The sequence below is a fragment of the Pseudoliparis swirei genome, chromosome 10 (assembly GCF_029220125.1).
Source record: "Pseudoliparis swirei isolate HS2019 ecotype Mariana Trench chromosome 10, NWPU_hadal_v1, whole genome shotgun sequence".
In the NCBI taxonomy this organism is placed as follows: Eukaryota; Metazoa; Chordata; class Actinopteri; order Perciformes; family Liparidae; genus Pseudoliparis; species Pseudoliparis swirei.
In genome coordinates this window covers 14,838,108-14,851,828 of record NC_079397.1, presented here as the reverse complement: position 1 = coordinate 14,851,828, position 13,721 = coordinate 14,838,108, and the positions used below count along the sequence as shown (strand labels likewise).

At 45.2% G+C, this 13,721-nt stretch overlaps 1 protein-coding gene across 3 annotated transcripts in view; it reads left to right on the top strand.

Moving 5' to 3' along the window:
* Positions 1–13,721, top strand: part of chchd3a (coiled-coil-helix-coiled-coil-helix domain containing 3a) — a 62,880-nt gene that overhangs the window by 23,427 nt on the left and 25,732 nt on the right. For 2 of the 3 annotated variants that reach the window (XM_056424730.1, XM_056424732.1), the window contains exon 6: positions 12,902–12,916. The exons of the other annotated variant lie outside the window; for it this stretch is intronic. In XM_056424730.1, the coding sequence (XP_056280705.1) occupies positions 12,902–12,916 (15 nt within the window). The remainder of the gene's footprint in view (positions 1–12,901; positions 12,917–13,721) is intronic. 3 annotated transcript variants of the gene reach the window in all.

Sequence of the window (13,721 nt, the reverse complement as noted above, 5' to 3'; positions counted from 1 at the left end):
TAAATTCAGAAACGGTGATATCTTGAGCAGTGTTCTACCCATCGGTCTTGTAGTTAATCACACTTTTGTTGCGCCCTCTGTTGTTGTCGTCTTTATCGCTCTCTCATACTCACACACACACTTTATACCAGTAGCTAATGTGATGTTCCGCGATTTTTTTGGCAGCAGATCCGCTTTCCCAGCACGGTGCGCCACACCAAGAATGTTTGTTTGCTCCCTACACACACACACACACACACACACACACACACACACACACACACACACACAGCATGTCCATCCTGTCGGAGCTCCTGGAGAAAATCAGTACCTACTCTTTCCTTAAACTGTGTTCCATTTGATGCTTGGCTGGCTTGAAAATGACTTTGGGAGAAGCTTAACATTTTTAATGCGGCGAGTCCCCCTCTGTTCACCCCAGTCCTCCTCTCCCCTGCAGCCCTCTGAAAACTGCAGCCATCAGCTAAAGTCCCGTTATTAAAAAATATATATATATAAAATTGTAGAAAATCTTTTGTACTTGTGTACTGCATTTTAGATACAGCCAACTGGACCTGGCTGATAATGGGCAGACACTCTAATGTTCCAAGTATTGATGGACACTTGCTGGGTTTTGAATTGGTGCCCGTTGGCGGTATTTAAAAAAATATACAGAGACATCATAAAAAAATAGATTTTTTTATTATGTCTGTTTTTTTCTAAACTTTTTCTTTTCTTTTTACTCCACATTACGGAACATAAAGACGATTTGGTGAGGGAGGGGCTCCTCATGTCTTTTCTTTTTGAATGAGATTAAGTGAGGGTTGTGGTACACTGTGATTTACATTTTGCATCCCTTTTATTTTTGGATCACGTTCTGAGCTGATGTAAGCGTAACACCCGCCATGCTCAACGCTACTCAATTTATAAATTCGATTTGCATTAAATTCAAAATATTTTTTTTTATCACAGATTGACCCAAACCTGAAGTAATCTTAAACAAATCAAATGGACCATTAGAATGCTTCTCCAGTTTGTGAAAATGAAAATGTTCCCAGGACCTGATTTTATGTCGGCCACACACGATACCTGAACTATTATGCAGGGTGATCTCAAAAGTAATTTAGGGAGAAATGGGGATCTTGAAGATGCTTTGAACGATACAGTTTTACCACATAGTGTCAGTCTTTTAGATAAACTCAAACAAATAATCAAGAATATGATGTCTGCCTATTTCTGAATATCTATCAAAACATCCAAGGGAATAAATCCTTCAGCTAGAAGGAACTACCGGCATGTTTTACTATCTTGTGAGAGATGCAACATGATATTCTCGTGCACTTGACAAAGTATGTACTTCATATTTCAGACGTCATACACTAGATTTTGACTTTGACTTCGTTGGAAAAACACTCCCCAAAAAACACTGCTCTCCAGCTTCATCAGAGGTTCATTGACTGGCCCAGAGGGGGAGCTACAATTACAGTTCTCACAAGCAGCCGCTGACTGGTCTGGAGGGGAAAGGTATCGGTCACTGTGGATATATTACTACATTTACACGAGACCACACACATATATACCCTCTGCAATTGTGAATTATTAAAGCCGCAGAAAAAAGGACAAACGAACAACGTGAAAATTCTCTGTTTATTTCCTCTTTAACTGAAAGTTGCAAATGCAAAGCTTTTATCCCTTCAGTTTAGTAAGAGCTAAGTGCGTCTCGTGTGAATTAGTGTCTGTATGTTTAATCGACATTTATGTTCAACTGAAAAGAGCAGATGCTGTGTCTGCACCGCTGCAGGTTTGATTGTTTCCTACTGATATTGTGTCCTATACACATACGTGTCAAATTAGTTTTTCTCTTCTTTCTATCTTTTGTAATGCTCCCTCTCCTCTTGGAGGGTTGTCCCCTCAACCTTCCGTGGCATGTTGGAGGCCGAGGCTCGCCCTGCTCGGGGTGTGGTGCCCACACGCAGTGCCAGTATTGGGGTTAGGCGGGAGGTCAGGCTCTAATTGGCAGAGCCTTTGGCTGGCACTCACCCCGTCAGCTAATTGGCCCTGCAAGTGACGAGGGGGGTGGCAGCAAGATTAAGAAAGCCTTTTTCTGACATAAGAGCTTGTACAGTCAATTTATTCCCTCAGCCCTAATAAGCGGTGTATTCATTTATGTATTCACCCTCATTTGTTTAACCCTCCTGTTACCTTTAGGGTCATTTGACCCCATTCAATGTTTAACGTCGGTGTTCTTTGGGGTCAATTTGACCCCAGGCTGTTTTTCACTGTCAAATATATAATAAATATCAACTTTTTTATTTATTTAAAGGGCTATTTAGGTAGTCAACAAACAAACATAAAGTACCTCACACTTAAACTTGTAAAACAATATTAATTCCAATAATTTTCTGGGGGCTTTAATTGCTGGGGTCAAATTGACCCCCGAGGGTAAAATATGTTAGTAAATGTGAAGGTAACAGGAGGGTTAAACCATTTTGGAAAGCTGACTAGAAAAGGCGTGTTGTGCGGTGTGCTCTTCCTCCGCTTCGCCTGAGCGACGGAAACTTATTCCACCTGCTGGACTAGCAAGAGAAAACATATTCCCAAAAAAGTGTTTGTTGATTGCAGCCATTCATTACAGCTAAAGACCCCCGACAGTGAGGGTCCTCTGTCACCATCCACGATAAAGAGATCGTCTCATTCCTAGCGATGCCGTTGCCGGGAATTGAAGAGTCGAGGCCTCCATGTGTCCTGTAGTTTTATTGAGGGTCGTTATGCAATATGAGACTTAATTGGCAAAAGGGGCAAAGGTTGGAAAAGTAAGCGTCCCGAGTTACCTTGGCCACACGAGTATGTGTGTGTGGCTCGGTACAGTAGAGAGGTTGGATGTATAATATGACAGGTATTGTCTTTTCAACTCGTCCCTTTTCCCTCTGTTTTCCGTCTTTGCTCTGACAGGAGAGCGCTAATAATGAGGTTCTTTGGCAGTGAACCGTCGGATCGGCTCACGGGGCCGGAGGTAGGAAGTTTGATTGAACGACGGCAAGAACTTCAACATATGGAGCGAACGAAGACGAGAGGGGAGTCGTGAGGCAGAACATCTGGATGAGAGATGGAAGCAGTGGGAGAATGGAAAGCGGTGAAAGATGAATAGCGAGCCGACAAAAGAGAGACGTCGATTCACGGAGCCGTTCTCAAAACAAGTGCACAAACTCCAATTCGGAAACCAACTAATCCAAAACGGCACTTAAAAACTTTCAACAAATGCCAAATTTGAGAAATCGCAACAACGCGACCAGCCGGATTTCTTTTGGTGCAATGAGAATATGTATTCACTCATTGATGTGATACGTCATGTCGGTGGACAGGATCATGCAAGCCAATTGTAACTGAAGAGGCTAACCTGGGAGAAGTGCGGCCCTTTAGATTTAGTTGTCAATGACGGCAAAAGTAGTTATAAAGGCGTCGATTCAGCCGAAGAGGTTAGTGGATTAGAGGTGACCCTGAATCTACCGTGGCCCCCTTCTGGCCTCCTCCGGCCTAGGAAGACCACCTGCTGCTGGGTGGGATGAATATGCATCGGAACACAGCTTGAGCACGGAGGAATGTACAGTCTGCCCACAGCCATAATCGCTCAAGGATCCGGTCGCTCACTCGATAGATCCGGGTAAGGATTCACATTCTGTCGGCGTGTGCACACAGACGGGTCGGGCACATGCAGCCCGAGTTGTCCACGAGGTCCAGTGTCGGGAACACCTCCTCAGGCTGCCTCTTCTCCTCCCTGCATGTCTTTCATTTTACATTCCTCTCACCCTTCTCTCTGCTCTAGGTTGTTCCATCTCTTTTGAAACAACTCTCTCTCCCTCTCTCTCACTTTGCTCCCTGGGGACATCTGTTGTCCAAAGACAATATGCCCCTCTCCACTCTCAGGTCATTCACCATGTCCTCTGCTGTCAAGTAAAGGAATGTCCTGCCATCGGTCCCTGAATGCATTCTCCACACTCGTTTTCATCGGCTTCTAATCCCCGTCCGCTCGCTGCCAAACAGGCATGTGGTCAGGAATTGGAAGAAGTGACTTGAGGTTGTATGTCGAAGCCCATGACCACAACTAGTACTAATACAGGGTTCGTACGGTTATGGAAAACCTGGAAAAGTCATGGAATTTTAAAATGGTCATTTCCAGGCCTGGAAAAGTCATGGAAAAAAACTTAAATCAGAAAAGTTTTGGAAAAGTCATGGACATTTGTTATAATCACGTGTTCATTTACGCCGAGTTTGAAATAATGAATATGTTTTTTTTAAAGAAAGACGCTCAAAATATAAGCCGGCGTACGCTCTCAATACGCTAAATTTTCTGAATTGTTCAGTTTGGTCATGGAAATTTGGTTTAAAGTCCTGGAAATCTATTGGTCAAAATGTGTAAGAACCCTGTTATACCTTCCAACTAAATTAGACAATGAATCCTAATGGGGTTTTTTTCTGCCTGTGCATGGAAAAGTGTCCCTATGATGTTGTTGTGCTTGACTGGTCCACGCTACCTTCTCTCTGGATCTATCGTTCTCTCGTCGAGCGCCACGGGATCTTCTCCCTTCCCGTCATCCTCAGCCTCTTTGTCCTCATTGTTCTCTCTGCATGCCCCCCTGTTCCCGTCGTGGCTGAGACTTCCTCCACATATGCCCCCCCCCCATGTCTCGGTAATGAACCCGCAGCTCTTCATCTCTCCTTCGTCTTCCCCCGTGTGTTGGACATGACAGATGACTGGGGACCTCCAGAGGTTCGCTCCCCAGGGCTCTCGATAAAGGCAGCTCCAACCCCGAGATGATCAATCAATCGGTTTACACCGCGGGCGCCCGATCAGCCAATTAATCAATCTCCCAGCCGGCAGATGTTGTTGCCGTCCCTCAGCGAAGGAGCTGGCGGTGGAGGTGGCGTCTCCAACACGGCCGACGGGCTTGAAGTGTCTGGGAGAAGAAAGGGGGGTCATTCCTCATGTTTCTATCAGGACTTCAACCTTTTGTGGGCTCAAGAGCACCATTAGTTCTCACTGGACCATCTTTTCTCTCCGAGCTTTTCCAATGGCATTCCCTACTTTTCAATCCTGAGAACTTCTTGCCATGGTCCTACTTATCTTCAATACGCTTTTGATTAGCTATCGATTACTATAAGCCTTATAAATTGGTATCTTCTTTGGGAGAAGTGTAAAAGAGATGTAAATGTGTGTGGGTTGTCACTCCCCGTCCCGGCATCATGAAGGCCAGCTGGTTCAGATCAAGCCCTCTGTTGACCTCCGTTCACAGTCGATGAGCGACAGACTGAGGACACTTCATTTGAATGTGCCCTTAAACAGCCAGCCGTTTAAGATATACGCAGAAGCATTGAGACACCCACACTCGCCACCTACACCTCCTGGCCCCTCGGACCCCGTCCTGGTCGGGTCACTCCTTTGACCCGTCGGGTCGTTGCGTCATTACTCACTGTGCTAGGAGATCCCCCCCCCCCCCCCCCCTGGGAGAGTCATTCTGTCTGCAGCCTGTGGCTCCAATTCTTTTTCCTGCAAGGATGCTCCATGCCTCAGTCATTTGTCACAGATGGCCACGTTAACAAACATTTCGAAGTGAAGTAAGAACACACCAGGTCATGTGTGCTTGTGCACAGCTGACGAAACAGGAGGCGGAGGAGATATCTGCAAAAATAGCCTTAAAAAAAAAAAAAAAGTGGGTTTATTTGTTGAAGAATCCGATGCAAACTCATAAACATGAATACCACGGCCTGGCAGGGAACTAATTCATTGTGTGGAGCTTCGGCCACATCACCACGCCGTGATATTGTTTGACAACAGACACCTGGCAGGCAGCACTTTGCAAACTGCTGTCGTTGCTGGCATACACACTGGATGCCTTTCAGTATTTCCACAGAATAAGCAGTTCTCACTGGTCACGCCACATACCCAGTAGGGAAAAGGGTGCAAAATGTGTACTAATTCTCACAGCGTCGTGGTCAGAAGGTAATTGCTTCAGTCGGAGCTTCTCTGCCAGCTTGTTCTCCGTGATTAATGATACCGCTGCTTCGTTTGACTTTATTGTGAGCATTCGCAGTTCCACTGACATCAATCCCCATGAAGAGGTGCCCGGGATACTGCGTTATTATGTCGTGACGAGGCGGCCGTGCTTGCCAAGTTTTATTTCCGGCGTCCTTGTGGCCCAGTGGTGGCAGACGCCTGTAGAGAATTCAAACTCAGTCGGCGCCCTTTGTTGCTTGTCAAATTTCGCCCCACATTTCTGCTTACTCTCTACAGTGTCGTGCAATTGGTCTGCATTGCTTTACGACAGGAAAACTTCACCGCAAGGGGTCAGTATGCTTCAAAGAAAGTGCATGTTGGGCCAAACACAGCATTCTCACTTGAGTATTGGGGGGGGACTGTTTCCCAACTGTTTTTGTAACTATCCAAACCAACAATCTGACATCATGCCGCCTCCTACTTCAGTCAGGTTTTGCATAAACAAAGACAAACGACATCTCTGTCCTAGGACCTCACAACGGATCAGGAAAAACGGGAAGAAACCTTCAGGAGTGCAACAGAGCAGGGCCACGAAGGCAGAGGGCCCATTCAGCGGGAGGCATTGCGAAAGAGGCGGGGCCAATGAGGCTTGAAGCAGGAGGCACAAAGAAGGAGGTAGGGCCAATGAGGAAGGAGGCCAGGGGAAGGAAGCAGGGGCAAGGAGTCAGGGCCCAGGAGCCAGGTCCAACACGGCCATGTCCAATGGACCCTGTGAGCTCTTCCAAAACACGACAACGCTAATGTCTTCACGCGGTCTCGGCTTATTTGGCGTTTGACCGAATAGCTACGCGATAACCAGAAACGGGGGTGGTCGCTGAAGCAAGATCATTTGTAAGAGATGTACAACTTTTAAACATATGAGGGCATGTCGTGTGCATAGACAGTACTTACAATCAAGTCAGACCTTTTGATAATTGCTCGAAATCTAAAATCATTTTGATGCATTTCGAATGCAGCGCTTTTGATTCCGATTCTATGAACTGAACTCCGGCTCAGCGGCCGACTTGGAACAATTTTTCTCGCATTCAGTCGAGGTTAAAGCCATTATCTGACCACACTATACTGGACCGGATTACATCGCCCATGACCCTAGCACCTCCCATGGAGACTAATCACTATCCTTGAACCAAAGTGTTATTGCAGCCCGTTTTAAAACCCTGTGATGCTAATTAACCAGCCAAAGTGATTGGTTGCTAATAGAGTTTTACTGCTACCAGGACTTTTATTAGCTCCTCTAAGGGTAATGCTAGCACTGCCAGGAAGGTCTGTTAGGTGATATCATTTTACACTTCATCACTTGGATTTGATCGGCCAGTGATAGCTTTTAAAGATGGAGCTGCAATGGTTTTAGAGGCCGTTACAGGATGTGCCAAGGTTTGTGGAAGGGATGCGTGTCTGCAACAGTTTTGAGGATGCATGCAAGTCGATGGAGAAACTGTGCTTTCGTCCAACCCTTCTCTTAACCCTCCTGGTACCTTAGGGTCAATTTGACCCCATTCAATGTTTAATGTCGGTGTTCTTTAGGGTCAATTTGACCCCAGGCTGTTTTTCACTGTCAAACATATAAGAAATATCAACTTTTTTATATATTGAAAGGGCTATTTAGGTAGTCAACAAACAAACATAAAGTACATCACACTTAAACTTGGGAAACAATATTAATTCTAAAAATTTTCTGGAGGTTTTAATTGCTGGGGTCAAATTGACCCCGAGGGTAAAATATGTTAGTTAATATAAAGGTAACAGGAGGGTTAAACATTGAATGGGGTCAAATTGACCCTAAGGTAACAGGAGGGTTAAAATATTCTCCCATCTCCTCGATATGAAAGTCCTCCGAGCAATTGTCAAGATAAAACAAATTCTCCTTCCAACTATCCTGTCAACCATATTCCATCCACACATTGGCCCGTCTCTCCCCCTATCTTGAAGCCTCTCCTCCCCCCCATCACTTCCCTCCATCCATCTCAAACCTCCCACGTGCCACCCACACACCTCGGCCGTACCAATTAACACCGGAGCATGGTCGCATTGTGCTGCCCTTTGACCCCCCCCTGCCTGCCCGTCGGAGCACACATGACCCGGGCCCGCTGCTTCAGTATGGGGTTGTCCCAGGGTCCTGTCGTGCAGGTCTGTGATGGATGGGGCCCCGGTGAGCAGCTCTGACCCACCACGCTGCCGCATTCACGAGGATGGTGCGAGGGAGCATTGATTGTGAGGCTACTCTTCGTGACGGGGGCGAATCCCGGCCGAGCCGACGGTGGCAGGGGGAGGACAAGAGGCCGAGGTTATGGACGAGGTGCCGTTAGTTAACGTGACGATATCTGATCCGTGCTCCATCGATCAATGAGTTTCATCTAGCGTGATTCATAAGAATTGTTGGCTTACATTGCAACCGTGACTCATGAAATGAAAAAGGTAATATGTATATAATTGCCATAATCTGATGATTTTTTTTTTCTTGTTCTCAGAAATTACCTTTTTTTTCTCTTTTTGTTGTGGTTTGATTTCGCTCTGTGGTCAGAATGTATGCTTTTGGAAATTAGTATGGTAAACTCTAATACTAATTTAGTATAAAATCTTAGTTTATCTTGAGAGGATCAACTGGTTTAAGTCGATGGTTTTCAACCTGGGGGCCGGGACTCTCCAAAGGGGTTTTAGTGCGTGTGTTGTAACAAGATGATGGATGGGAAAGGAAATAGTCCCAGACGTATTTCTCCTACACAAAATAAAATACTGAACTATATCTTTTCTTGTCAAATACTGGATTGTTTCACCCTTTCAAGCTTCTTAAAGTTATTCAGATGGAAACAAATGTGGGTTATATTCTCACAATTTATAGATTAGATAGACATGCACAACTTATTTTAATTAAACATGTTAAACTGCAAAACTCCTGCCTTCCAAAAATAAATGTTTTTCGGATCCGACGCAGCAGGACAATGTTGTTTTTTATTGTTCGACTTTTATCTCATTTATCGCACCGTAGTGTGTATTTCATCGTGTTTTGTTCCTTCATTGTGCCTTGAACGTATATAGTGTCTCCTCACAACGGAGAGCAGGAACGGATGCAAATATAACATCATTGAATTATTCCCTTTAATGTCTTTTGTAACAGCCAGTCCCTTATGGAGCCTGGCACAGGACAAGCACGTACTCGCACGTGCCGTTGCCTGAGGCCTGCTGAACGCTGCAGGAAGGAGTTATTTTTATTTTAGTGCCTTTCGGATGCTTTGAAAGAAAACGACCGAACAAAGAGAACACTTAAAACAAAAAAAGCTTGTGTGAAAAGAAAATGGAGTGCATGGGAGCGAATCAGCAAGAGAACAGGAGGCGGGTGCCATCTTCCTCTCCTGTCCTCCTCCCCTCCTAATCCTCCTCTCCTCGCTCCCAGCTCAAACTGCGGCAGTCGGCTAATTAAAAAAACGCGGCCGTCCTTAATAATTCAGCGGTTTACTAATTGATATTCGCAGAGGCGTTCACCTCGCCTAAACGATCCGCTTAATCTGACCACCGCGGTCTCACTCTCGGCCGCCTGTCACCCTCAGCCATTGTGCTTCTGTACTTAATAGGAGGCCAGAGGGAGATGGATGGGGGGGGGGGGGGTGTTGTTGTTGATGTTGCTGTAGTTTTCTGGGCTACAAACGGCAGCGACTGGACTGGAATACTGCCAGGTACTGTTTTGGATTGTTCGTATTTTCACTCTGCTACTCTCCCCCCCCCCCTTATGTTGCTGCTCAGGAAAATGAGACTGAGTAAGGTTGACTTAAAATGAGTAAATTAACCAAAATGAATGACATCGTCTTCTGGGCTTCTGGTTTTGAAAGGGCTCGTAAAATCAGGAAGAGGTTTGTTCACTCTCTCCAAAGAAAAGTCTGGATTTCAAAGCAGCATGTTGGGTGTCCCCCCTTTCCCCTCTAACCTCCACTAGCATCTTCCTCCCTGGACTTTGTGGTCATGTTCTCTCTTGAACTTCTTTTCAAAGTTAAGGTGATACACTTGGCCCAGACTGGATGTCCCCATCTAACAGCCAGTTCTCCATTCTTGACACTTTTTAATGATGAATCACCTCGTATTGTTTTCTTCCTCTCTTTGTCTCTTATCTCTCTGTTCTTTTTATTCTATTTTTATTTTTTCATGTCCAGTTTTGCCCTTCTCTTCCTCCACCACCCCCCACACTTACCCCGGCTCTCCTCCTCCACCCGTGACCGCCTCTTCATTAGGTGAACAAAGGGCGCATGGCCAGTGTTGAAGTCTGTCCCATTGTTTGGCTTTTGGTATGATTAGATTATCTTTAAAATCTGCTGAATGGGTTTAATCAGTCGGAAGTAATCCTGACTGCGTGTGTGTGTGTGTCGTCAAAGAGGAGGGTCAACCCGCTCATGGAAAATTGAACACATACACGGCTGCATGTATGCACAGACCAACATATATATTTTTAAAAAGAAGGAAATCCCTGGCCACACATTTCTGTCACAACCTCTCCTCTTTTAATGACCCCTTTAGTCTCGCCCTCAGCACACATTTATCTCTCCACCAGCTCTGTGGGTACAGCTGCTCCGGCTGGTGTGTGTGTGTGCATTTCAGATCAGTGTCTGAGCCGTTGTTTGCGTCCCGGCGTCTGTGTGCATCTTTTGTCTTTCAATCTGCAAAAGCTGAAATCTTTAGTCGCCACCTACCAGCGTAACATTGAGTTTGGCCACACTTGTGATGGCACACAACCCTCTGCCAATGCTCTCCTTTGTGCTTCCTTCCATCCCATCATCCCTCTCCTCTTCCTCCTTAAATTGAGCCGTCGGCGGGAGACGGTTTTTTGGCACCGCGTCCGACGTAACCCGGCCTCTTGGAAACGTCGCCCGTTCATCCCAGAAGCCCCGATTGCACGCTTTGGAGTCGATGACGCATTTTAAGGTCGTGACTCGAGCCGCTTCCTGTGTCCTCGCTGCAGACATGCAAGTGTGTACTTCAGGGCGCATTTACCCAACGCTACCATTCCGGTTTGAGTTCAACTCGACTCCATCAAGTGCAGGCAGCTTGAGTTTTTGCATCACACTGGCCACGTGAAAGCATGTCGGACATGCAAGGGTACACGATGGAGACGAGCGTCCTACCTGACCAGTAAGGCGGGTCAATGTCGGCTCGCTCGTGGTGTTAGGATCTGGAGTTTGTGTCTTATTTTGAAGTCTGTGTGTCGTCTGTCTCCCTGTGACCGTCTGCCCTGGCCCTGATTGTTTCCTTCTGTGTGATTGCTGGCCCCGCCCTCATTGTGTCCACCTGTGTCTCGTTCCCCGTTGTCCAATCACCTCCGCCTGCCTGTGTGCGTAAACCCCGTCCGTCTCGTTTCCCAGGGTGGCTTCGTACCGTTTGGTCCGCGTTTTGTCGTCCTGTAAGTTTGTGGAATTAAATATTAGTTTTTGCAGTCATGTCGGCATTTGGGTCCTGACATATCACGACAGACTCCTTAATTTTAGTTTTACAATGGCAGGCGGAGGTGATTGGACAACGGGGAATGAGGGCGGGGCCAGCAATCACACAGAAGGAAACAATCAGGACCAGGGCAGACAGTCACAGGGAGACAGACGACACACAGGCTTCAAAATAAGACACAAACTCCAGATCCTAACGGCGGTGTTGCTCCGCTGAGTGTCGTCAGGACTGCGGTAAAGTGGCGCTGTGGAGTGTTTTCCCTCCGTCCGTCTGGAGATGACGTGACGCCACCGTGTGCCCGCGCAGGCGTCCGCCCTCGTTTCTGTATTATTTGTCGTGCCTGAGCCTTCGGAGCATCCCCTCGACTTTGAAACGTCCTCCCACTCGCCTCGCAGAGCCCTCCGGCGACGCTCCTCCTCCTCGCCACAATGCATCTGCCTGCAGTCGCCAAACACAGATGGTTACACAAGGAGAAGAGATTGGACGAGATAATGCAAATTCAAAAAAATATTCCTCCGTACGTTGTGTTTTCTGCGTACTCCTCTGTCTCCTTCAACAGCTTCAGAGTTTCTCAGCGTGGGCGCTTTACATAGGAGAGTCCTCTGCAGTATGCCGGTGTGTCTTTGAGTTTGAAACGCTGCTTAGTGCATACAAACATCGTTCTTGGTCATAAACCATATATATACACTACCGTTCAAAAGTTTGGGGTCACTTAGAAATGTCTTTATTTTTCAAAGAAAAGCACTGTTTTTTCAATAAAGATAACATTAATCAAAATACCTATACATTGTTAATGTGGTAATGAAATATTCTAGGTGGGAACGGCTGGTTTCTAATGAAATATCTCAGAGGTGTGTAGAGGGCCATTTCCATACTACATTGTTAATGTGGTAATGACTATTCTAGGTGTGAAAACGCTGGTTTCTAATGAAAATATCCAGAGGTGTATAGAGGCCCATTTCCATCAACTATCACTCCAGTGTTATAATGGTACATTGTGTTTGCTAATCGCCTTAGAAGACTAATGTCTGATTAAAACCCCTGTGCATTATATTAGCACAGCTGAAAACAGTTATGCTGGTGATATAAGCTATACAACTGGCCTTCCTTTGAGCTTGAAGTTTGAAGAACAAAATTAATACTTCAAATATTAATCATTATTTATTTGATAAATAAGTGAGTTTTCATGGAAGACACAAAATTGTCTGGATGACCCCAAACTTTTGAACGGTAGTGTATATTGTGTGAGTGTGGACTGGTGTGTGTGTGCCAGTGCAAGAGGAGATGGAGAGGACCAAGTGTGAGGATTGGAGCAGAACAGTGTGGCAGCCCGTCACCGAGCCTCTGAATACCAAACCTTTCCAAATGTCACTTTGAAGAAGTTCACGGATAAATCAGTGCCTCTTTGACACTCTTTCTCTCCTCTTTTTGTTTCCCCCCTCGATTCAGGAGGTCGGACAGAAGGTAAGTCGAGTGGTCTCTGGCTTCTGTTCGACTCACTTCTCTTTCACTGTTTCTGTATCGGTCAAGGTTTTTTTATTTTCCTTTTCAGCGTCACTTTTTTTTTAACCACCAGATATTTTAGCTGCTCCATATTACGATGATCCCCTATTTAGAGCCGTCTTCCTTTCAAATGCTTTGTGGAATATAGATGAGATGACAAGTTCAGCTTCTTCACTGTGGCTTTGAACAACCACCTCTCATTTTGCTCGCTATAAGACCCGAAACCACCAGCGTTTATTATTTTCATCCATAGTCGAGCAGGGTTCGTACGGTCATGGAAAACCTGGAAAAGTCATGGAATTTTGAAATGGTCATTTCCAGGCCTGGAAAAGTCATGGAAAAAACTTAAATCAAAAAAGTTTTGAAAAGTCATGGAAATTTGTTATAATCACATGTTCATTTACGCCGAGTTTGAAATAATTAATATGTTTTTTAAAGAAAGACGCTCAAAATGTAAGCCGGCGTCCCCTTACACTATGTTGATCTGAACTTCACACATTTCATTTATTTACACCACACACACATTTCATTTTCATTTACACTACACACATACACACACTTTGCATTTAGCACACTGTCTATATTTAATATTTTAATATTTTATTTTATTTGTCATTAGTATTGTGTATTGTGTATGCATATATGTTGTATATATACATTTATATTTTACTTTGTATACTTGTATATATCTATATCTTTCATCCCTGTTTTTTATATTTTGTTTTATATTTTATTTTTTATTCTTGTGTGTTTAGTTTATTGGTGC